The sequence below is a fragment of the Globicephala melas genome, chromosome 6 (assembly GCF_963455315.2).
Source record: "Globicephala melas chromosome 6, mGloMel1.2, whole genome shotgun sequence".
Taxonomy (NCBI): Eukaryota; Metazoa; Chordata; class Mammalia; order Artiodactyla; family Delphinidae; genus Globicephala; species Globicephala melas.
The window spans coordinates 6,827,265-6,850,262 of NC_083319.1; the positions used below are offsets into that span (position 1 = coordinate 6,827,265).

General features: G+C 49.4%; 1 protein-coding gene across 1 annotated transcript in view; it reads left to right on the top strand.

Annotated features, from left to right (window-relative positions):
• Positions 1-22,998, top strand: part of LOC115842997 (torsin-1A) — a 50,363-nt gene extending 27,365 nt beyond the window's left edge. Inside the window, exon 5 of the mRNA XM_060300314.2 lies at positions 21,969-22,998. Within this exon, the coding sequence (XP_060156297.1) occupies positions 21,969-21,985 (17 nt within the window). The 3' untranslated portion in view covers positions 21,986-22,998. The remainder of the gene's footprint in view (positions 1-21,968) is intronic.

The following is a 22,998-nucleotide window of genomic DNA, read 5'->3' on the forward strand; positions in this document are numbered from 1 at the left end:
AGCCACTGCACTGAGAAGCCTGCACACTGCAACGAAGAGTAGCCCCTGCTCGCTGCAACTAGAGAAAGCCTGTGCACAGCAATGAAGACCCAACACAGTCAAAAATAAATAAATAAAAATAAAAAGCCAACTGTCAGCCCGAAGACCTGTTCTCATCGAAGTCTTATCAGTGTCTATTTTATACAGAGGGGCTCTGCTGGGGCACATGGTATTTGGTGTTCTTCTTGTTATCGTTTATACAGGGATACACGCTTTATTTCTATGAAATCCTAATGGCTATAGAATATTACATATGCCTTCAAACAGCTTTATAGGTAAGTTTGACATACAACAAAATGTACACATTTAAAGTGTACAGGGCTTCCCTGGTGGCGCAGTGGTTAAGAATCTGCCTGCCAATGCAGGGCACACGGGTTCGAGCCCTGGTCCGGGAAGATCCCACATACCGTGGAGCAACTAAGCCCGTGTGCCACAACTACTGAGCCTGCGCTCTAGAGCCCACGTGCCACAACTACTGAAGCCCGTGCACCTAGAGCCCGTGCTGCGCAAAAAGAGAAGCCACTACAATGAGAAGCCCACGCACTGCAACAAAGAGTAGCCCCTGCTCACCGCAACTAGAGAAAGCCCGCGTGCAGCAACGAAGACCCAACCCAGCCATCAATTAATTAATTAATTAATTGATTAAAAAAGTGTACAATTTGTTAAGTTTTGACATATTTATGCACTCACGAAAGTATCTTCACAATCAGGGTAGTGAACATAGCCATCACCCCCAGAAGATTCCTCTTGCCATCTTGTAATCCTCACCTCTCCCCTGATGCCCCCTCCCCTGTCCATCGACCACAGATTTGCTTTCTATCACTGCAGATTCGGACACTTTTTATAGGCTAGCATATGTTTTTAAAATAACATTATTATGTATTGTTTTATTTATTTCTTGCGGTACGCGGGCCTCTCACTGTTGTGGCCTCTCCCGTTGCGGAGCACAGGCTCCGGACGTGCAGGCTCAGCAGCCTTGGCTCACAGGCCCAGCCGCTCCATGGCACGTGGGATCTTCCCCGACCGGGGCACGAACCGGTGTCCCCTGCATCAGCAGGCGGACTCTCAACCACTGCGCCACCAGGGAAGCCCTATTGTTTTATTTATTAAGTGCTTGCTAAGGGTCAGGTTCTGGGCGCACTAGCGTCATTATCTCATTTAATTCTAAGGCAACCCTGTGAAGTGGCCAATCTTTATTTTACAGGTTAATACCCAGAGAGGTTAAATAATGTGCCCAAGGAACTTGTCACACGAGTAGAAAGTGGTGGAGTCAGGATGGGCACTCGGGCCCTTCGGAGGCCCCACCTGACCTCTTCCCCCACTGACCTGCCTCTCTCCTCCAACAGGCAGGAAACAAACTGCGTGGGTTCAAATTCTGCCTCTGCTGTGACCATGCATATGACCCTGGGCAGGTTACTCACGCTCTCTAGGCCCTGGTTCCTCATTTGTAGACTGGCCCTAACGATAGTCCCTGCCTTATAAGGTTGCCCTGAGGGTCACTTGACGAGATGAGTGTAGGGGCACCTTAGCGGAGGGCTCAGGGAAGACGGATGAGTAGACATGTGGTCACGGTGTGGGAGGTGAGTGCACTGAGACGGACATTCAGGACACGTTGGGAACCTAGGAGGTAGGAGGGGGGCAGTTGGTATGGGATGCAAGACTTCTGGAAAGTTCTCTCCTTGAACTCCTGGATGACCTTTGTCTGTTCTACTTGTGTTGGAAATGCACTCATCCATCTTCTAGCAGCCCAAGGCTTCCTCTGCGTCAGGCACTGTATCTGTCCACCTGGGGATTTACAGTGAGTAAGAGAGACTTGGTGCCGCCCAACAGGGCGCCCATCTGGCCGGGAGTGGCGCCTGGGGAGGGGTCTCAGCAATTACCATCCAATGTCATCAGAGCTGTGTTGGGGGGGTTAATATTCTTCCATTTCACTTTTAGAATCCCTCCAAGTTCTACCAACATCACCTGAGACTGACCAGCTGCCCCATGGAGAATTCTTTGTAAATGCATTATTGTTGGAAAACACCCCAAGGTGTTGTTACTGTTGCTGTTGAAAAACCTCCTGAAAAGGTCTCCTGTTCTATGCGCTTTCACACACCACTCAGGTCTCTCACTGTTGTTCCTTAAACAAATGTCACCTCCAGCCCCCAAGTCAATCACAAATGGATGGCCAGGAGCTGGGCTCAGGAATGACTGAACTGGCTTCTCTGAGGAACGTGTTTAACCCAAAGCTGGCTTCTTTTCCCCCCGGGACCTAGCCACCCTCTTTGACCTCCCAATGGGCGTGGGCTCAGGGCTGCCAACCCACTTCATAGGCAAAACACAAAGGGGAAGGAAATCTGCCTCCCAGATGGATCAGGCACCCAAGGTTGGAGAAGGCAGTTAACGCATTGCATCCATAGGGACTGTGGGTTTCAAGCTAAAGAAAACACCAGGGACTTCCCTGGTGGTCCAGTGGCTAAGACTCCATGCTCCCAATGCAGGGGCACGGGTTCGATCCCTGGTCGGGGAACTAAGACCCCACATGCCACGCGGTGCAGCCAAAACAAAACAAACAAAAAACAACAAAAATAACAGAAACAAACAAAAAAGCACAAAGTCTCCATGCCTGCTACGCCATTCTCGCTGCCCAACAACCCTGCTCAGCCCTGGTTCCAATAACTAAATTTGTTCATTCACTCAACCAGGATTCTTTGAGCATCACCCATATGCCAGGCTCTGTGTAAGGATGAACAAGACAGACCAGGGACCTCCTCTCATGGGGCTGTGGTGGATGGATAATAAGCAAAGAAACAAAACCACTGCTCTGCTGTGAAGACTTCCCCGGTGGCGCAATGGTTAAGAATCCGCCTGCCAATGCAGGGGACACAGGTTCGATCCCTGGTCTGGGAAGATCCCACATGCCGCGGAGCAACTAAGCCCGTGCGCCACAACTACTGAGTCCACGTGCCACAACTACTGAGCCCGCATGCCACAACTACTGAAGCCCGCGAGCCTAGAACTTGTGCTCCGCAACAAGAAAAGCCACCACAATGAGAAGCCCACATGCCACAACAAAGAGTAGCCCCGCTCATTGCAACTAGAGAAAGCCTGCACGCAACAAGGAAGACCCAACACAGCCAAAAAACCCACAAAAAACACAAAACACTGCTGTGATCACCAGATGGTAACAAATGCTATTAAGAAAAAAAAACAGGGTGTGTTGCGAAGTTCCTTTCTTAACTGTGAGCCCCTTGTAGTAGTCAGGGTCCTCCGGAGAAATGGCCCAATAGGATGTATAATATATGTATGGAGATATATATATATATAGAGAGAGAGAGAGAGAGAGAGAGAGAAAGAGAGAGAGAGGGAGAGAGAGAGAGAGAGAGAGAGGGATTTATTATAAGGAATTGGCTCCCATGATTATGGAGGCTGAGACATCTAAAGTCAGAAGAACTAAAGGTATAGCTCCAGTCTGAGGCTGAGTTCTAGGACAGGAGAAGTCCAATGTCACACCTTGAAATCAGTGAGGCAGAGAGATTTCTCTCCTACTCAGCCTTTTATTCTATTCAGACCTTCAATGGATTGCATGAGACCCACTCATATTGGGAAGGGCAATCTGCTTTACTCAGTTTACCAATTTAAATGTTGATCTTGGGAATTCCCTGGCGGTCCAGTGGTTAGGGCTCAGCGCTTTCACTGCCAGGGCCCAAGTTTGGTCCCTGGTCATGGGAATAAGACCCCTCAAGCTTCACGGTGTGGCTAAATAAAAAATGTAAAACAGGGCTTCCCTGGTGGCGCAGTGGTTGCAAGTCCGCCTGCCGATGCAGGGGACACGGGTTCGTGCCCCGGTCCGGGAGGATCCCACATACCGCGGAGCGGCTGGGCCCGTGAGCCATGGCCGCTGAGCCTGCGCGTCCGGAGCCTGTGCTCCGCAACGGGAGAGGCCGCAGCAGTGAGAGGCCTGTGTACCGCAAAAAAAAAAAAAAAAAAAAAGTGTTGATCTCATCCAGAAACACCCTCGAAGACACACCCAGATATAACATTTAACCAAATGTATGGACACCCCATAACCCAGTCAAGCTGGTGGATACAATTAACCATGATACCCTTCAAAACAGGCCAAGGGGACCCTTCTCTTTGAGCCCTTCAGGCTTGTGATAGTGCTTTGTACATGGTGGAAAGGGGATTGTCTCGTGAAGAATGGTGAAGCGTCTCAGGTTTTGCCCGGCTTGCAAGTTCACAAGTTAGCCTGCCGGTTTCACAGAGGCTATCAAAGACATGAGCTTCCTGGGTCAGAGACAGGGATGTTATTACTCATGGCACAGATATCAATAAATATCTGTGACGTAAACAGATGGTTGCACGCGCTCCAGTCCTAAGCTACATACCCAGGGAATGGCAGTCACCCAGATCTTTTGGGGGAACAAGAACCCCCTGATGTCACTTAAAGTGACATTGAAGACAAGACCAATTTGTCAATACCTGGAAAGTTGAAGATGTACATGCCCTGTGACCCAGAAATTCCATCTTCAAGCCTGTATCACATCATGATGCATGAGGAAAATGAAAGTATGGGTACAGCCCACTGGTGTTAGTGGAGGGACTACTGGACAAGGTGACTGAGCCCAGGGCCCTGGCTGCCTTGGGCCCTTTCCGTCTGCCCACCTGTAACCCACTCATGGCAAAGCCCACTCCTAGAGGGACCCATGTACACAAGGAGACACATTCAAGGATGTTTGTTGAGGTGCTATTTGTAGTAGTAAAAATTGGAATCAAAGCTAATTTTCCATCACCAGAGGAATGGATAAACCACTGTTTAGTCCTAAAATGGAATATTATACAGAAGATAAAAATGGATTCACTAGAACTATGTGTATCAATGTCAATAAGTCTCATGAACCAGAGTTGAGTGAAAAAGAAAAAGTAGCCAAAGGAGATGTACAGTATACCATTTATGTGTTTACATATTTTTTGTTGTCTTGTTTTGTTTTTTGGCCATGCCACACAGCTTGCAGGATCTTGGTTCCCTGAACCTGAGCCCTGGCAGTGAAAGCACGGAGTCCTAACCACTGGGCTGCCAGGGAATTCCTTCTGTTCACATATTTAAAATGCACATTGTGGGACTTCCCTAGTGGTCCAGTGGGTAAGACTCCTCGCCCCCAGTGCAGGGGGCCTGGGTTCGATCCCTGGTCGGGGAACTAGATCCCACATGCATGCCACAGCTAAGATCCCGTGTGCCACAACTAAGACCTGGAGCAGCCAACATAAATAAATAAATTTTTTTTAAAATGCACATTGTATGCGGATACATAACATGTGTAGTTAAAATAAAAACAAAACATAACAAGGAATTGATACACTTCAGTTTTGGCATGGAGATGACTCTTGGGGAGGAAGGCCAAAGGGATGGGATTAGAGCTCTACTTTTTTTTTTTTGCGGTACGCGGGCCTCTCACTGTTGTGGCCTCTCCCATTGCAGAGCACAGACTCCGGACACGCAGGCTCAGCGGCCATGGCTCACGGGCCCAGCCGCTCCACGGCATGTGGGATCTTCCCGGACCGGGGCACGAACCCGTGTCCCCTGCATCGGCAGGCGGACTCTCAACCACTGCGCCACCAGGGAAGCCCTAGAGCTCTACTTTTATTAAAGGTACTTTTATTAAAGAGAGCTGAAGGAAATACAGCAAAATGTAACATCTATTAAATCTGGGATGTTATATTGTTTCTTTTGATTAAATAGTTTATAATTAAATAAAAGAGTTAAGGTGGCCTCCAGAGAGGTAGCTAGAACGCATCTGGAGAACCTGGCCTCTGGTAACCTGAAGACTGTTGCTATTTTTGTCCTGGACAGAAGGGCTCAAGGCATTCATTCCCCCAAACCTTGCCTCACCCTGCGGCTTCTCAGAAGGATAGTGTAATTCCCAAGTCTTACCACTAGATGGGGCGAGCACGCAGGATTAGAAAGGGAGAAACGGGCTCACCAGAGCAACTTGAAACAAGGAAGAAATTTTGCGAGAGAAGCAGAGGCAGAGACTTTGAGAACATGAGAGACGGGTAGAGGTAAAAAAAAAACAGCATCCAAGTAACAAAAGGACCCCTATTTGAAGTAGCAAACCATTCACTGGTGTTGATAAAGTATCTATTTTCTAGTCCTTAAAATCACCCAAGATGCAGTTCTTAGGCCTTAAAACAGATGTCAACAAGGGGTTCAGGGAAACTCCGGTTCCCACCCCCGGGTCTGACTGATACCATTCCATTGAACGACCCAGAGGTATGTTTAGTTTCAAGTGCCTGGACTTTGAAGGCCCTGAGTTCACATCCCGACACTGCTTCTGACCAGCTGTGTAACCTTGGGTGACTGCCTTAACCTTTCTGGGCCTCAGTTTTCTGATCTGCAAACTAGGGGAAATAATAACACCTGGCCCACAGGACTGTTGCAAGAGTTGGATGCGATTACACACGTGAAGCCCCGGGCACATAGTAAGCCTTTGGTAAATGGTAGAAGCATTAGACCCTAACACCCAAATCACTCTAAAGTAAGCAATTCCAGGGAACAAGGACAAGGTTTCAAACTGCAACATGAGGGCTTTCCTGGTGGCGCAGTGGTTGAGAATCTGCCTGCCAATGCAGGGGACATGGGTTCGAGCCCTGGTCTGGGAAGATCCCACATGCCGCGGAGCTGTGAGCCACAGTTGCTGAGCCTGCGCATCTGGAGCCTGTGCTCCGCAGCAAGAGAGGCCGTGATAGTGAGAGGCCCACGCACCGCGATGAAGAGTGGCCCCCACTTGCCGCAACTAGAGAAAGCCCTCGCACAGAAACAAAGACCCAACACGGCCATAAATAAATTAATTAATTAAATTAAAAAAAAAACAAAACTGCAACATGATGAACAGAATTTAATGCTCTCCTGAGGGGTAAAGATATTCCTACGTACCCAGCCATGGGAAAGGATAATGGGGAGATATTTGATGACCCTATAAAAGGAGCAGCTAGAGGGACTTCCCTGGAGGTCGAGTGGTTAAGACTCCTTGCTTCCAATGCAGGGGGCGCAGGTTCGATCCCTGGTCAGGGAACTAAGATCCCACATGTTGCATGCTGTGGTCAAAAACTAAAAATTAAAAAAAAAGAAGCAGCAGAAGAAACAAGACTGAATTGTTTAAAAAAAAAAAACTAAAAAACCCTAAAAGTTAAAAAAAAAAAAAAGGAGCTTCTAGGAGCCCTGCCACTTTCCCAAGGAGAGGATGACACCATCCCTTCCTTCTTTCACTCATTAGACAAATATTTAGAGAGCAGCTTCCTAGAGCAGGCCCTGGGAGGCAGTGTGCACAAGACACACGCTGCCCCTCCCTCCCCTGGGGATGCACAGCCCAGTTGGGGCAGAACAATATGTGGGAAGGACTAGAGGGCAAAGGAGATGGAGGCAGGGATAAGATCACACAAGTAAGAATGATGGGGCCCTGTGTGTCTGGGACCCCAAAACCGTTGTCAGTATGTTCCAGCCCAGTGACACCCCAAAACAGCATCCCTGAGGCATGTTTGCATACCGGCTTGTTCACACTTTTCGTGTGTGCAATTGAGTGGTTTTTAGTAAATTTACCAAGTTACGCAGCCATCACCATGAATCAGTTTTCCAACATTTCGTCATCCCATTAGGAGCCCTTGTACACACTGAATGTCAGCGCCTGTCGTTTGCCCCAGGAAACCGCTAATCTCCTTTCTGTCTGTAGCTTTGCCTTCTCTGGACATTTCATATAAATAGACCATACAATATGTGGTCTCTTGTGTCCGGGTTCTTCTCCTGAGCATACTTTGGAGGTTCACCCATGTCATAGCATGTATCTGTTGCTACCTCATTTCTATTGCTGAATAGTGTTCCATTATAAGGATATGTCCCATCTTGTCTCTCCAGTTGCCAGTTGATGGACATTTAGGTTGTTTCCTGTTTCTGTCTAGCCCATTCAAATTTTAATTCTAGGGCCAGTGGATGGACATCCCAGCTTCTGTCAGCTCCTTGACGTGACATCTAAAATGTGTGTGTGTTTTAGGGGAATTCTGTCATTTTCAGAGTCTCGAAGTGAAACCATGCGCCTCAGATAGGGACTTGAAGCCAAGTGTCTAAGCCCAGATTGGGACTCGAAGCCACAGTCTCTAAATTGAGATCACACACCTGGTTTCAGGACTTGATGAAGCTCAGGTTCTTGATGTCTCCTCACAGAAAGAATTCAGTGAGAGACAAAGTGAGAGGTGAGAAGTGGACTTATTCAGAGAGAAGCGCTCTCCACAGACAGAGTGTGGGCCATCTCAGAAGGCGAGGGGCTCTGACATATGGCGTGGTTAGTTTTTATGGGCTGGGTAATTTCATAGGCGAATGAATGGGAGGATTATTCCAATTCTTTTGGGGAAGGGGGTGGAGATTTCCAGGATGGGCCACCGCCCACTTTTGATCGTGGATGGTTGGCCTTGGAACTGTCATGGTGCTAGTGGGTGTGTCACTTAGCAGATGCTGATGTGTTACAATGAGTATATAACGCGGCTCAAGGTCCACTGGAAGTCAAATCTTCCGCCATCTTGGATCTAGCTGGTTCTAACCAGTTTTGTTTTGTTTTGTTCTGGGTGCATTGGGTCTTCGTTGCTGCGCACGGGCTTTCTCTAAGTTGCGTTGAGCGGGGGCTACTCTTCGTTGCGATGGCTTCTCTTGTTGCAGAGCACAGGCTCTTAGGTGCACGGGCTTCAGTAGTTGTGGCACGTGGGCTCAGTAGTTGTGGCTCGTGGGCCTAGAGCTCAGGCTCAGGAGTTGTGGCGCACGGGCTTAGTTGCTCCACAGCATGTGGGATCTAACCAGTTTTTGTCATGTCCTATGGCTCTGCCATTCTTTTAAAGGTTGTGTGTGACCGTTGTCCCATATATTGAGAAGCGTGACTCTAGACTAAACGAAGTTGGTTTGGTGAAGTCCAAATTAGGTGGAGTTATTTATTGTTCTGGTCAAAGGGCCTTTGCTTGGGAGTGTGGCTGCAATGGCCAGACTGACATGATTCGGGACTGATGTCCAGGATGTACCAGCCCAGCAAGGATGGGGACAGGGGTTCTGAAAGTGTGTTAGTAGCGCTTCTCCCTGGGAACAGCATGAAGAAGAGCGGTGAGGCTCCCTGGCTGGCCCAAAACATCTGTTTGACACACAACAGCACACCTTAGTCGGGGACCCTTGGAGCGATACGGAGGAAGAGAGAGAAGAGGGAGAAAGTTCCCAACACTTCTCCTGATGCAACAAGAAAGCAAGACCCTCTTTCTTAGAAAGTGGATAGCATTTCAGTTTGGAAAAAAAAACTGTTTTAAACTTTCAGATAAGTAGAAAGAATACTACGATGAACGCCCAAGTTTCTCGCCTGGATCCAGCAAGTGTGAACGCTCTCCCATTGGCTCCTCTTTCTCTTCTTTTACTGACCCATCTGAAAGCACTCTGCAGCCATCATTGAACTCCAGCCCTAAACTCTTCACCAAGTGTCTCCTAAGGTTAAGGACGATGCCTGTAAAACCACAATACCATCCTCTTACTCAATTTAATTTCAACACAGCGTTATGGGTCATTTCTTCCACATTCAAATTTCCCCAATTATCTCAATAATGTCCTTCAGGGTTTTTTGTTTGTCCATCTGTTGTTTTTAATTCAAGAGCTAATGAAGGATTAAGCCTTGCCTTTGGTTGTCATTGGAAGCCAGACTTTGAATTGAACCAAAATGAATGGAAATTGCTAAACCATGTGAGAAATTGAACGGGCCAGGCTCCTGAGGGAAGTATATGCCAACAGCAAACACCCGGTCCTCAGAACAGCCAGGCAGGGGCTACTGCCCACATTCCCAGAGGAGAGGTGGTAGGTGATGTCACACCTCGCCCGCGTCCACCTACTTGAGCCTGGAGGAGTCAGAATTTGAACCCACGTCTGACCGGCTCTGAGCGCCTAGACGCTGAAGCACCTGCTCTCCGGCTGGCTTTGCTGACCCCGCGCCTCCCTCCCGTCCCATCCCGGGCCCTGTGCTGGCGCCCACCTTGCTCCAAATCGTGCTCCGAGTTCCCGCTGAGCCGGCTCGGCTGCAGCGGGAGGCCCCCGGGTTGGGGAACTCACCCCAGCCGCCAGAGGCTCCGGGTGTGAGCGCACATCAACACCTATGCGATGGGCGGCATCTGGCCGCGCCAGCGGGTCCCAGTCGGGGAGATCGCAAGGGGAGCGCAGGTGGGACCCCAAAGTGGAGAGAAAAGGACACGCACAACCGGCCAGACGGGGCTCTGGGCCGAAACCCGAGCTCACGGCCAGGGGGACGCACGGCTCGGGGCGCCCTCCCTGCGGGGTTTCTAATTTCTCTGGTGGGCACCTCTCCCCCACCTCAGACCTCGCATAGGCTTTGAAAGGCCCTGAGCAACCGAGTGAAGGGTCTAACCGAGGCGGGTAGGGAGCCTAGGGCCGCCACCCAGCACTTTTTGGACTGGAGAGGTTTTTTTTTTTTTTAATAAATTTATTTATTTATTTTTGGCTGCTTTGGGTCTTCGTTGCTGCACGCAGGCTTTCTCTAGTTGCAGCGCGGGCTTCTCATTGCAGTGGCTTCTCTTGTTGCAGAGCACGGGCTCTAGGCACGCGGGCTTCAGTAGTTGTAGCACGTGGGCTCTAGAGCTCAGGCTCAGTAGTTGTGGTGCACGGGCATAGTTGCTCCGCGGCATGTGGGATCTTCCCGGACTAGGGCTCAAACCCGTGTCCCCTGCAGTGCCAGGCGGATTCTTAAACACTGCGCCACCAGGAAAGCCCGAGGGTTTTTTTTTTAATAAAATAAAAAGCATCCGTAATATGTGCATGTATATTTAAATATATATTTTAAAATATATAATATATATTATATAATATATTATATATCTAAGTATATATTATTTAGATATATTAATATATTTTAAAATTACAGAAACAGTACATGTGCATGAAGAAGATTAGAAAACACGAACAATCAAAAATAAACACAGGGACTTCCCTGGTGGTGCAGTGGTTAAGAATCCTCCTGTCAATGCAGGGGAAAAGGGTTCGAGCCCTGGTCCGGGAAGATCCCACATGCTGCGGAGCAACTAAGCCCATGCGCCACAACTGCTGAGCCTGCGCTCTAGAGCCCGCGAGCCACAACTAGTGAGCCCACGTGCCACAACTACTGAAGCCCGCGTGCCTAGAGCCTGTGCTCTGCAACAAGAGAAGCCACGGCAATAAGAAGCCCGCACACCGCAACGTAGAGTAGCCCCCACTCGCTGCAACTAGAGAAAGCCCGCACGCAGCAACGAAGACCCAACGTAGCTAAAAGTAAATAAATAAAATAAATAAATGTATTAAGAAAAGCAATCCTCGGGGCATCCCTGGTGGCACAGTGGTTGAGAGTCCGCCTGCCGATGCAGGGGACACGGGTTCGTGCCCTGGTCAGGGAAGATCCCACATGCCGCGGAGCAGCTGGGCCTGAGAGCCATGGCCGCTGAGCCTGTGTGTCCGGAGCCTGTGCTCCGCAACGGGAAAGGCCACAGCAGTGAGAGGCCCGCGTACCGCAAAAAAAAAAAGCAATCCTCCTGTGGTTCCCATCGCTCTTGGGATGAAGCTCTAACCTCCTGTCTGGCCCTGCAGCCCTGTCCTGAACTCCTCAGCGCAGGACCGTCGCACATTCTGTGCCCTTTTCTGGAATGCTCTTCCCCCTCTGGAGCGCTTTTCCTCTAGAGCTCTGGTCGCTCTGGCTATCTAATATATCTTTGACTACAGAGGAAAAAGAATATCACTAAAAATAGGTGGTTTCGGGCCAGCATTCTGGGCAAGTGTTTCACCCCTTTAGGGTTGAATAGACCTCTCTGAACAAGAGGGTCCCTCTTCCTACATTGCCCCCCACCCCAGACTGGGCGCTCCAGGAAGCGGGTGGCAGCAATCTCTCTGTCTGGTTTGCCGCTGTGTCCCTAGTACCCAGGACAGGGCCTGGCACAGAGATGGCGCTCAGCGATGGAATGAATGTACAAATGAATGAATGTGGGAGGGAACGCAGATTGGTAAAGCCTTGTTGACAATGTGAGTCACAAGTCTTAAAGACATGCTTGTACACTTGGATCCAGAAATCCCACTTGTAGGAATTTACCTGAATGGACGCCGACATTCATCTTGGCATTGTTTATACCAGGGAAAGCATTGAGAACAACTTAAATGCAAAACCAGGTTCTTGATCTTTTCTCTCAAGTCAGCATTTCTTCCAGGCTTCCCATGTCAGTAAATGACATCCCCATCTACTCAGCTATTCAAGTCAGAGACCTGGGCATTGGGATTTTATTCTGTTTTTTTATTTAAAAAAAAAATTTTTTTTTTTTTGGTCACGCCACGCAGCTTGCGGGATCTTAGTTCCCCAACCAGGGATTGAACCCGGGCCCCAGCAGTGAAAGCGCTGAGTCCTAACCACTGGACCACCAAGGGATTCCCTTTATTTTTTTTATTGAGGTACCATTTACCTAAGTAAAATACACAAATCTTAAGCAACAGCTCAAAAAGAAAAAAAAATTTAACCTATGTAGACATCCCTAAGTTAAAAAAATTTTTAACTGCCACCCAGATGGAGACATGGAAATTTCTCAGCACCCAGGGAATTCCCTTGTGTCCCATCACAGTCAATACACCCCCTGCACACAGAGGTAACCACCCTTCTGACTTCTGCTGACATTCTGTCTCTAACACCTAACAGCCAGCCTATCGCTGAGGCCTGCCAGTCCTTGTGACATATCTTTCTCAGGCCGTGTCACCTCTCATCCGGGCAGTAGCACCTGCCTTCTCATGTGTCCCCTCTCCTCTGGCACCCCCTCCTCCCCAGCAGCCAGGGACCTGAGCAGTCGCCAACCTGCCTGAGACTTCCCAAAGGCTCCTAGTGCCCTCAGGGAAGTGACCAAGACTAATCAGCACCTTGCACCGGCACCCTGCCTGCACCATCCCCTGAGTCCTCACCACACCCCAGATAAGGGAATGGAGGCACGATGGGGATGCCACTGGTCCCTGATTGCAAAGGCAGCAAGGGGTGGAGCTGGACACACCTGCAGGGTGACTCCCAAACCCATGCTGTTAACAGTCCTACTGCCACTCCATGAATGAATGAAGAATGAATGAGTGAATGATCTATTCATCTATTCAGGTTTTCTTTTGCACAAATACAGCTACCCTTAGGAAAAATCATATGTCCCACTGTTAACGGGTTGAATTTGAGATCACTTTGCTGGCTGCGGAACAGGAAAAGGAGGAGAGGAGAGGGGGAGAAGAGAGGAGGAGGAGGACGGAGGGAGGGAGGAGGTCCCTGCAGTGCCAGGCAGAGCACGTCTCTGGAGTGGAGGCTTCCCTCCCCTGTGGCGCTTTCCTGAGGACTGGCCTTGACCCCCAGCAGAGGAGAGGCTCTATTTACCCAGTGTCTGAACCCTGACAGTCACTGGGTTGCGAGGCAGGGGAGGGGGCCTCCCCTACAAGGCCTGCGGTTTGAGTGAAGAAAACAATTGCGTAAAAATGGAGAGCCTTACCACATTCCAGGTCCTGTCCCCGCCTGAGTCATGCTTGAGAAGGGGGAGGATAAAGCCAGAAAGCCGGAGCCGGAAGCCCCTGGGATTGCAGACCGGCCAGGGCCTCCGGTGTGACGTCACCCAAGTCATCGCCTGTGAGCTCAGGCAGAGGGGTCTGGGGCCAGGGTGAGAGGCAGGACGAAAGGCTGAGGCTGGCTTAGAGGAACTCCAGGCCTGGGTTGGAGAGAGGTCACTGGGTCGAGCGTCGGCCTTGGAGAGAGCCCCAAACCCCTCCCAATGTTGGGGCGCCTCTGACATGACCCCTGTGTCCCCAGCACCCAGCACAGTTCCTGGCACACTTAAGCACTCAGGGTTCAGGGGCTGAATGGACGAATCAATGAATGAATGAATGAACGAGGGAGCAAGGAACCTCTGCTGGGCACCCTGGTCTCCCACTTTAATTCTGCAAACTTCAGAAGTGACTGTTCTTGGGGGGACTTCCCTGGCGGCCCAGTGGTTAAGACTCCGTGCTTCCAATTCAGGGGACACGGGTTCAATCCCTGTTCAGGGAACTTAGATCCCACAAGCCTTGTGGCACAGCCAAAAATATAAATTAAAAAAAAAAAAAAATGACTGTTCTTGGGAATTCACCGGGGTTCCAGTGGTTAGGACTCCACGCTCTCACTGCCGAGGGCCCAGGTTCAATCCCGGGTCGGGGAACTAAGATCTCACAAGCCACATGGCACAGCCAAAAAAAAGACTGTTCTTGGGCTTTACGTGTCCCTGGTTCCCATGATGGCTGGTCTGGCATTCTGGTCACAGGCTAGCATTTTCACCAGCTCCGTACACAGCTGGGGAGTGACAGACAACCGGGTGCAGAATGGCCTCTGGCCAGGAGGACGCTGCACTTTTTCCCTTAGCGCCAAAACTGTGTCATTCCCAGGGCTGGAGGGCATCGCTCATGATGAGACAGGAGGGGCAGGGCCTCCCAAGGTGGTTAAAACGGAGAAGCCTGGGTCCCTGGCTGCAGGTTGTGCAGGGACAATGGGAGTGGAGGCAGCAAGGGACATTTCTGGTCCTTTCCTGGCTCCAAACTCAGAAGCTTCTGGAACACCACCCCTCAGTGCTCTGGGCTGAGCAGTCGATAATAGCACATGTGCTACGTGCCCGCAGTTCTGAGACACACAGTCCAGATTGGAAACTGGAGATTGGGGGAGAAGGTCAGAGGATCCAGCTGGGCCCGTGGAAGATCAGCTTCGTGTGGGTATCAGCCCCTTCTCGGCCAAGTCCTTTCCTCCCCCACCCCGGGCTCTCTGAAGAGTCTTTTTCACATACACCAGTGCAGTGATGTGTGTATATCACTGTGGTTTAGCATGGAAATTGATCAAGTCACTTCACTCCTCTGAACCTCAACGTCCTCACCTCTAAAATGGGGACAAGGAAGACAGTGGACTAATATTGGGCACCGTATCTGGCAGCTAAAGTTAGCTCTTATTCGTGGATGGATCTAGAGACTGTCCTACAGAGTGAAGTAAGTCAGAAAGAGAAAAACAAATATCGCATATTAACGCATGTATGTGGAACCTAGAAAAATGGTACAGATGAACCGGTTTGCAGGGCAGAAACTGAGACACAGATGTAGGGAACAAACGTATAGACACCAAGGAGGGAAAGCCGCGGGGGGGTGGGGATGGTGGGGTGCTGAATTGGGCGACTGGGACTGACATGTATACACTGATGTGTATAAAATGGATGACTAATAAGAACCTGCTGTATAAAAAAATTAATTAAATTAAATTTAAAAATTAAAAAAATAAAAATAAAGTTAGCTCTTATTATTGTTCATCTTGTTATATAATAATTATTATTTTGTCACTTAGTTTACTGCCCTGCTTGTGTTCCCAGCCCAAGCTGAAGGTCTCCCTCAGCTGCCCTGCCCGGGAGGGAGGAGCCTGTTCCCTTCGCCAGGTCTTACTCTTGTCTCAGGGCCAAATCGTGTCTGTTCATCCCCGGGGTCTCACCCCCTCCCACAGTGCTGGTCGGTCTCATCTCTCAGCTGCTGCCGCCAACATGCTTAACAGTGACACACTGTTGAGTCCTAGTGGCCCTAGTGGCCTTTGATGGGTCCACATGGCCAGAATCTTGCCCAGAGAACGGCCTGGCAGGAAAAATGCAGTGAGGAGGGGGCTGCTGGCTGCGAGAGGCTGGTCTGGGTCAATTCTGTGCTCTTTCGTGTTAGGGAGGATCTGACTCTTGGGACGAGGTGAGAGCAGGGAGGCCTTCACGGTGGAGGAGTTAGGGTCGGGTGGTGAGCAGGGAAGCAGTGAGAGGCTTACATAGAAAGTGTCGTCTTACCCTACTATACCCAGAGGACAAGCGGAATCTGAAATGGGCTTCTGTGGGGCCTTGGCTTCCCGTAGACACCGGCGCCCAGTAGAGCAGGTGGCCGACCAGTGCTAACTAGCTTGGGTTGGTGGTAGGTTGTTTTCTCGTTGCTAGGGCAGAGCCGCACTGAGGATTCTGGGATAGAGGGACTTATGGTGAGGATGCTGCGGTACAAGGGGAACTTCTCAGGCGGGACACGGAAACACGGGTTTCCCAGGATCCCAGGGCTGGATAGGACCCGAAGCAGATTCATGGAGGGGCCTGGTTGTCGACGTTCTTTGATCTGTTCCTGCTGCTTGCATCCCACTCCTCGGGCGCTGAGTTCAGACTCCTCTCAGTGGTCTGGGCTCCTGCACCATGCCCACCTTTCCATCTCTCTCGGTATCTTCTGTTCACACCTGGGAAGCACCTGTTTGAGCAGAGCTACCCCAGCAGCGGATTTCATTGGCTGTTGGCTAGCTTCCCATTAGCTGCCTGTGGTCAGGTGCTCTCTGCCGTCCAATCAGCTATGGCCATGGTGGCCCTACCTCAGGAATTGCCTGGGACTGCCTCCCCGGGGGAGATGTCTCTACCTGTGTGTGTGTGGAGGGGAGGTGGGAAGGACCCCTTTCAGGGGCTCAGTGAAGGCCCGCATTCTGGGCTTGTCAAGTACATCCCCTGGCTTCCAACCAGTCAATCAGGTTCCTGGGCAATCCAGCAAACCCCCAAGGCTCCCCCACCCCGACCACCTGTTTTCTTCTTCACCTGGTACACACACATCATTATGCATGGTTCTTATCCTGTTGTAAGGTAATTCGTTTAATACCAGTCTCGACCCCCACTGGACTGACAACTGGAGAGCAGGTGGCCCTTCACACACACATCCCTGGCCCCTGGGCTCTGCCTCTGGAATTAGACTGGCTCCGTTGAATAAACCAATATGAACACCACCAGCAGCAGTGACAGTTTATATTTAATGCCAGTCACAATGCTGCATGCTACCTGGATTACCTCAGTAATCCTCGGAGGAAGGTCTGTTCTCACGCCCATTTTAGAGATGGGGAGAGCGAGGCTTGGAGAGGGGAAGTATGTTGCTCAGCGAGGAAGCAGTGGTGCCCAACAGTGACCAGCACTGGCTCAGACCTGTGCTCCTTCTTGATCCTCAGCCGCTGAGCCCTGGTGGCAGGTTACTTGGCATCTCCAGGCCTCAGTTTCACTTTCTCCAAAAGTAGGATAAGAGAATTTAACATACGAAGTGGTCACAGAAAATCAGTGCTTTTCAAACTAAAACTCAACCCGTGGGCTGGCATGATTATCACAGATAGGAAGGGGATTTTTGCTGTTCTCCTGGTAATAAATTGGGGTTTTCAGAGTTAAATTTTAAGTCCAGCTTGCTTGAAATCACCCCCAGATTTGGGCACATACCTCACAGGCAGCTTCCACAGCTTGATTCACGGGTCTTCGGGTCTGAACTGAAAGGCTCAAGTTTCACCCGAGATTCTAATCACATCTGTGACCTTTGTACCACGTGCCTTAAAGAAATAAAAAACCAGAAAGACAAGTTCTAGAACACTTTATGTAGAGATAAAGTGAATCTCCTTTATGCACTGTCCATATGGCCGTCTCAAGCCAGATATGGTCCTGGAGCTCCTGAAATGTGGAGCTCCAAACTTAGTTGTGCCATGAGTGTAGAATTCATAGCTAATTCTGAAGACCTAATATGAACAAAAGTTAAATATCTAATAATTTTAAAATATTAATGACGTTAAAATGATGATATTTTGGATCCAGTGGGTTAAGTAAAATATATTATTAGAGTAGACTGAACAATGTCCCCCAAAGATATCAAGTCCTAACCCCTGGAACCTGTAAATGTTACCGTAATGGAAAAGGTGTCTTTCTTTGCAATTGTGATTCAGTTAAAGATCTTGAGATGACGAGATTATCCTGGATTATCCAGGTAAACCCTAAATGTCATCACATGTATCCTCATAAGTGGGAGAAAGAGGGAGGTGTGACATAGACACACAGAGAAAGGGAGGAGAAGGCAGTGCGGTCGGTCGTGGTCATGAAGACAGAGACCGGAGCGATGCTGCCACAAGCCAGGGAATGCCAGCAGCCACCAGAAGCTGGAAGGCACAAGGAGCAGATTCTCTCCTTGAGGCTGTGGTGGGGAGCGCAGCCCTGCTGACACCTTGGTTTCAGATTTCTTGCCTCCAGGACCGTAAGAGAATAAATTTCTGTTAAGTCACCAAGTTTCTGGTGATTTGTTAGTGTCCTCAGGGAACTCAAAGAATTGTTGAAATTAATTTCATTGTTGCATTTTATGGTTTTTAACACAGCTACTAGAAAAATTTTAATTAACGTATGTGGCTTGCACTTGTGGTGACCTTGGACCTTTCTCACTCTTCTTTAACCATAAGGGGAGGAAGCCACCTCCCCTCTCTGGCTCCTTGTCTGTAAACAAGGCATTGAACCGGGACAGCACTTCTCATCCACAGTCCTTGGGTCTTTGGGGGTCCAGGAAGGTGTCTGTAGATGTATTTTCAGGTTGGCAGTACCAGTTAAATAAATCTTTAGTTTTGGGCTGGATTGTATGAGATCCAACCAGCAGTTACACGTGTCCTGTGGACATGCAAACACTTTTAAAAACACAGAAAGGCATTTTATTAGTTTCCTGGAGCTTGTGTGACAAATGACCACCAACTGGGTGGCTTAAACAACAGAATTTTATTCTCTCATAGTTCTGGAAGCCAGAGGTCTGAAATCCAGGTGTTGGCAGGGTTGGTTCCCTCTGGGGGAATCTCTTCCAGGCCTCTCTCCCAGCTTCTGGTGTCACTGGCAGCCCTTGGCGTTCCTTGGCTTGTGGCCGCACCACTACAATCTCTGCGTCCACCAGAGATGCAGAGATTGGCCTTTCCCTGAGTCTGAATCGCCCTCTCTGTTTTCTTATAAGGACACCAGCCATTGACTTAATTACATGTGCAAAGACGCTGTATGTCTTAATTTTATGGCTAGCCACTGGGTGCCCAGATTAAACATTATTTCTGAGTGGATCTGTGACACTGTTTCCGAATGAGATTAGCATTAGAATCAGTGGACTCAGTAACATAGGACACCCTCCCCAGCGTAGGTGGGCTTCATCCAATCCTCAGGGCTTGAATAGAATCAAAGACAGAGGAAGGAGGAAGTCACGCCATGTTTCCTGCCTCACTGCCTCGCTAATCTCCCCCAGCCCTTGGACTGACATTTTCACCATTGACTTCCCTGGTTCTCAGGCCTTTGGGCTTGGGCTGAACTACACCACCCGCTTTCCCAAGTCTCAAGCTTGCAGATGGCAGGTGGTGGGACTTCTCAGCCTCTATAATCATATGAACTAATTTCTCATAAAGAAAAATCCCTCTAGATGGATAGATAGATAGACAATCTCTCTCTATATAGATTATATATAGATAGGTTATATCTATATCTATATAGTCATATAATCTCTCTCTCAATCAAATCAATAGGATTTGATTGATTTTGTTTTTCTCTGGAAAACCCTGGCTAATACAGACCCTATTTCCAAGTAAGGTCACATTCACAGGTGCTGTGGTTTAGGACTCGGACATCTTTTGTGGGGACACTATTCAACACACGACAGACATGTTACCTCTGTCTTTGATAGAGGCTGGACTGCAAAGGGAATTAGAGCAGGAGCTCTGCAACTGCGTCGTTCTGGATTTGAATCCTCCACTTGTGTTCTCATTACTATGGTTGTTTTTTGGCCCTTGAACCTCAGGAATCTTCTATGATAATCGGAGGTCATGGTGTTATGAGTAATTACCCCCAAAAGATTGTTGTGAGACCTCTCATTAGCTCTTTTTAAAAAATTACATTATTTATTTATTTATTTTTGGTTGTGCCGGGTCTTAGTTGCCACAGGAGGGCTACTTAGTTGCGGCTCCAGGGCTCCTTAGTTGTGGCCTGTGAACTCTTAGTTACGGCATGCATGTGGGATCTAGTTCCCTGACCAGGGATCGAAACTGGGCCCCCTGCATTGGGAGCACTGAGTCTTATCCACTGCACCACCAGAGAAGTCCCTCTCATCAGCTCTTAGGGTAAGTTACTCAGATGGTCCATACCTCAATTTTCTCATCTGTAAAATGGGAATAACAGTACCTACCTCAACGGGTTGTTATGAATTTGTTGTTATGAATTTTAAATAAGTTTAATATTTCCCGGGCACATGGTGAATGTCAGATAATAGCATTTAATAATGCTATTATTAAAAAGTAATCATGATGCCTGGCTCAGGGGAAGTACGAAACAGTGCTAGCTGCTATTATGGTCCACGTTATTTATCATGAGATGTTGGCATCCTGAAAGGCCCTATCGAGTTCTGATGTTATCCTTTCTCTGGCTTTCATGAGGACATGCCTTCTTCCCTCAGCTAAGTCACCCTGAGCTCAGAACCAGGGCCAGCTTCACGCAGTCACACAGGCTCAGTTTAATGCTCTTAAAGTCTGATGCATACAGCGTTTCCTTTGGAGAAGATGAAAAAGTTTTAGAGAGGGTTGGTGGTGATGGTTGCACGACAATATGAATGTACTTGATACCACTGAATTGTACACTTTAAGATGGCTAGTTTTACGTTAAAAAGAAAAGCCGTCTCATTTACGTTCAAAAGGGTGGCTGTCTCATTCACGGCCGTATTGAAATTTGTAATAACTTCTGATCAAGGGGCTTTGCGTTGTCATTTTGCACTGGGCCCCCGCAAACTGTGCAGCCAGACCTACTTGGAGTCACAGCGCTTCCCGCGTTTGTAGCAGTGAGGGGTGAATTTCCCACTCTGGTCTGAGCTGGCTCAGCGGCACACGGGGTGATGGCCCCTCTAACAGGGACCTTTCCGAACTGGGTCGTGGCGGCTGGAAAACATGGGCTCCAAGGATGAGCTGACAGGACAGCAGTTGTTTCACCTGGAAGAGGGGATTTGGCGTGGACACTGCGTATCCTCCAATTTCTGAAAGGCAGTGGGGAAAAGAAGGGAACGCGAGTATTCTCTGTGGCCCCAGAGGGCAGATCTAGCATAAGGTAGGAATGTTAAACAAGGAGAGTTGTGCAAGAAGGGAATGGCTGGCTTCAGTTCAAACCTCAGCTGTGCCTGGGGGCTAAGGCATGGGCTCTGTCTTCGGGCAGTTCTACCTCTGCCCAGATCTGTGACCATAGAGAAGGCCATTTGTAGCCCTGAGCCAATTTTCCCACCTAGGAAATGGGCTGATAACAGGGTGAGATGCTAAAGATAAAACAAGGCAAGTTTACAGGTACAGCCTGTAAAGGGAGCCCGGCTCCTAGGGGGTTATCTAGTGCATAACAACTGCTGCCATTGCTGTTGTTGCTATTGTTATTAGTACTGGAAGGTAGTGAGTTCCCCAGAATGGCAGGGTTCTAGCCAAGATGGATCAACAGGGAGCTGCAGAGCCGACCCTTGCATCAGAGCTAAAGGAAGAAGTTCCCACTTCGCCCCCTTTCGGCATCTGGTGTATTTGGATGAGTAGTTTAAAAACCTGCAGTCGTAAAATACTGTCATGGTGACAAAGGCAGCGAGGGAAAGGGGGTGGTGTTTTTTTGTGGAGCAGAGGAAGGTTTGGGTCCTGGAGGCTGCTGAAGAAGTGGGAGGGGTTCCCGTTGTACTTGACTTTGAAAACCTCGGCCAGCTGTCCCCGGAGCCATCCCACGCTGAACACGATCCCAGGAATGCAAGAGCTCCCCTCCAAGGGCCTCCTAGGAAATGGGTTCCTGATGTGTCTGAGAGCAAGACACCGGGAACAGCGTCAGTGGGTGGCGTGCGTGTGAGAGCGAGGTCGCTTGTGCCACTTGATGAGCGGACAGCCCGGGCAGGTGAGGGTCTTGCCCTCGCTGATCCCGGAGCCTCTGCCTAGAGTCACACTTGGGGTGACAGCTGCTTCCCTGGAAACGCCTTGGCAAGGATTTGTGCTGAGACAGACATTTCTCCTCTCCCTCCTCCCCCATCTGCCTCTCCTGTTGTTTGTGTCATATCCCCAAACTGTATCCAGGAAATACGCCTGCCTGACCGCAGCTCTGCTCATCAGTAACAGGATCTGAGACCCAGAGGCCGAGGAGCAGCGAGCAGATGGGTTCCATCAAGGGCCACGCTGCGTCAGAGCTTGGAATGGCCAGAAGGGTGTTTCTCTCCTGCACCACAGCTAGCCCCAGAATGCACCAGCATCTCACGTGCACATTCAGGTGGTCCAACTTTTGACAGATATTTACCCAGCACAGCTTTATGCAGATACCACGTTAGGTGTGTAAATATAGCCGTGAACGAGACAGCTGCCCTGGCTTTTCTTTTTCTTTTTAACGTAAAACTAGCCGTCTTAAAATGTACAATTCAGTGGCATCAAGTACATTCATACTGTTGTGCAAACGTCACCACCAGTCCTCTCTAAAACCTTTTCATCTTCCGCAAAGGAAACGCTGTATGCCTCAAGCCATCACTGCCATTCCCCCCTCCGCCTACACCCCGGCCACCGTCAGTCTGCTTTCTGTTTCTATGGATTTGCCTATCCCGGACATTTCATACAAATAGAATCATACGATAGATGGATTTTTGTGAGTGGCTTCTCTCTCTTAGCTTGATGTTTTTCAGGTTCATCCACATGTAGCCGGTGGTATCAGCATGTCATTCCTTTTTGTTTGTTTGTTTGTTTTTTCTTTTTGCCCATGCCACACGGCACGTGGAATCTTAGTTCCCCGACCAGGGATCGAACCCACACCCCCTGCAATGGAGGCGCGGAGACCTAACCACTGGACCGCCAGGGAGTTCCCCCCAGGCTCCACATCTCTAAAATGGGTCTATCAGTCATCTCTCCTCAGGACTGAATACCATGGCGTCTGTGATTAGGCCAGTGTTGGGTGTGAGGGCAATGCCCCAACGACCTTGGGGCCATCATCCCACGTGACTGCTGTCCTTAGTGGGATGGCGTCATCCCTGAAGGGAGTCTTGGCTGCCTCAGGAATGGGTTTCAGGGTCAGGCTGGGCTCAGAAGCCCAGGCAGACAGCTTGGCAAGAAGCCTCACATCAGC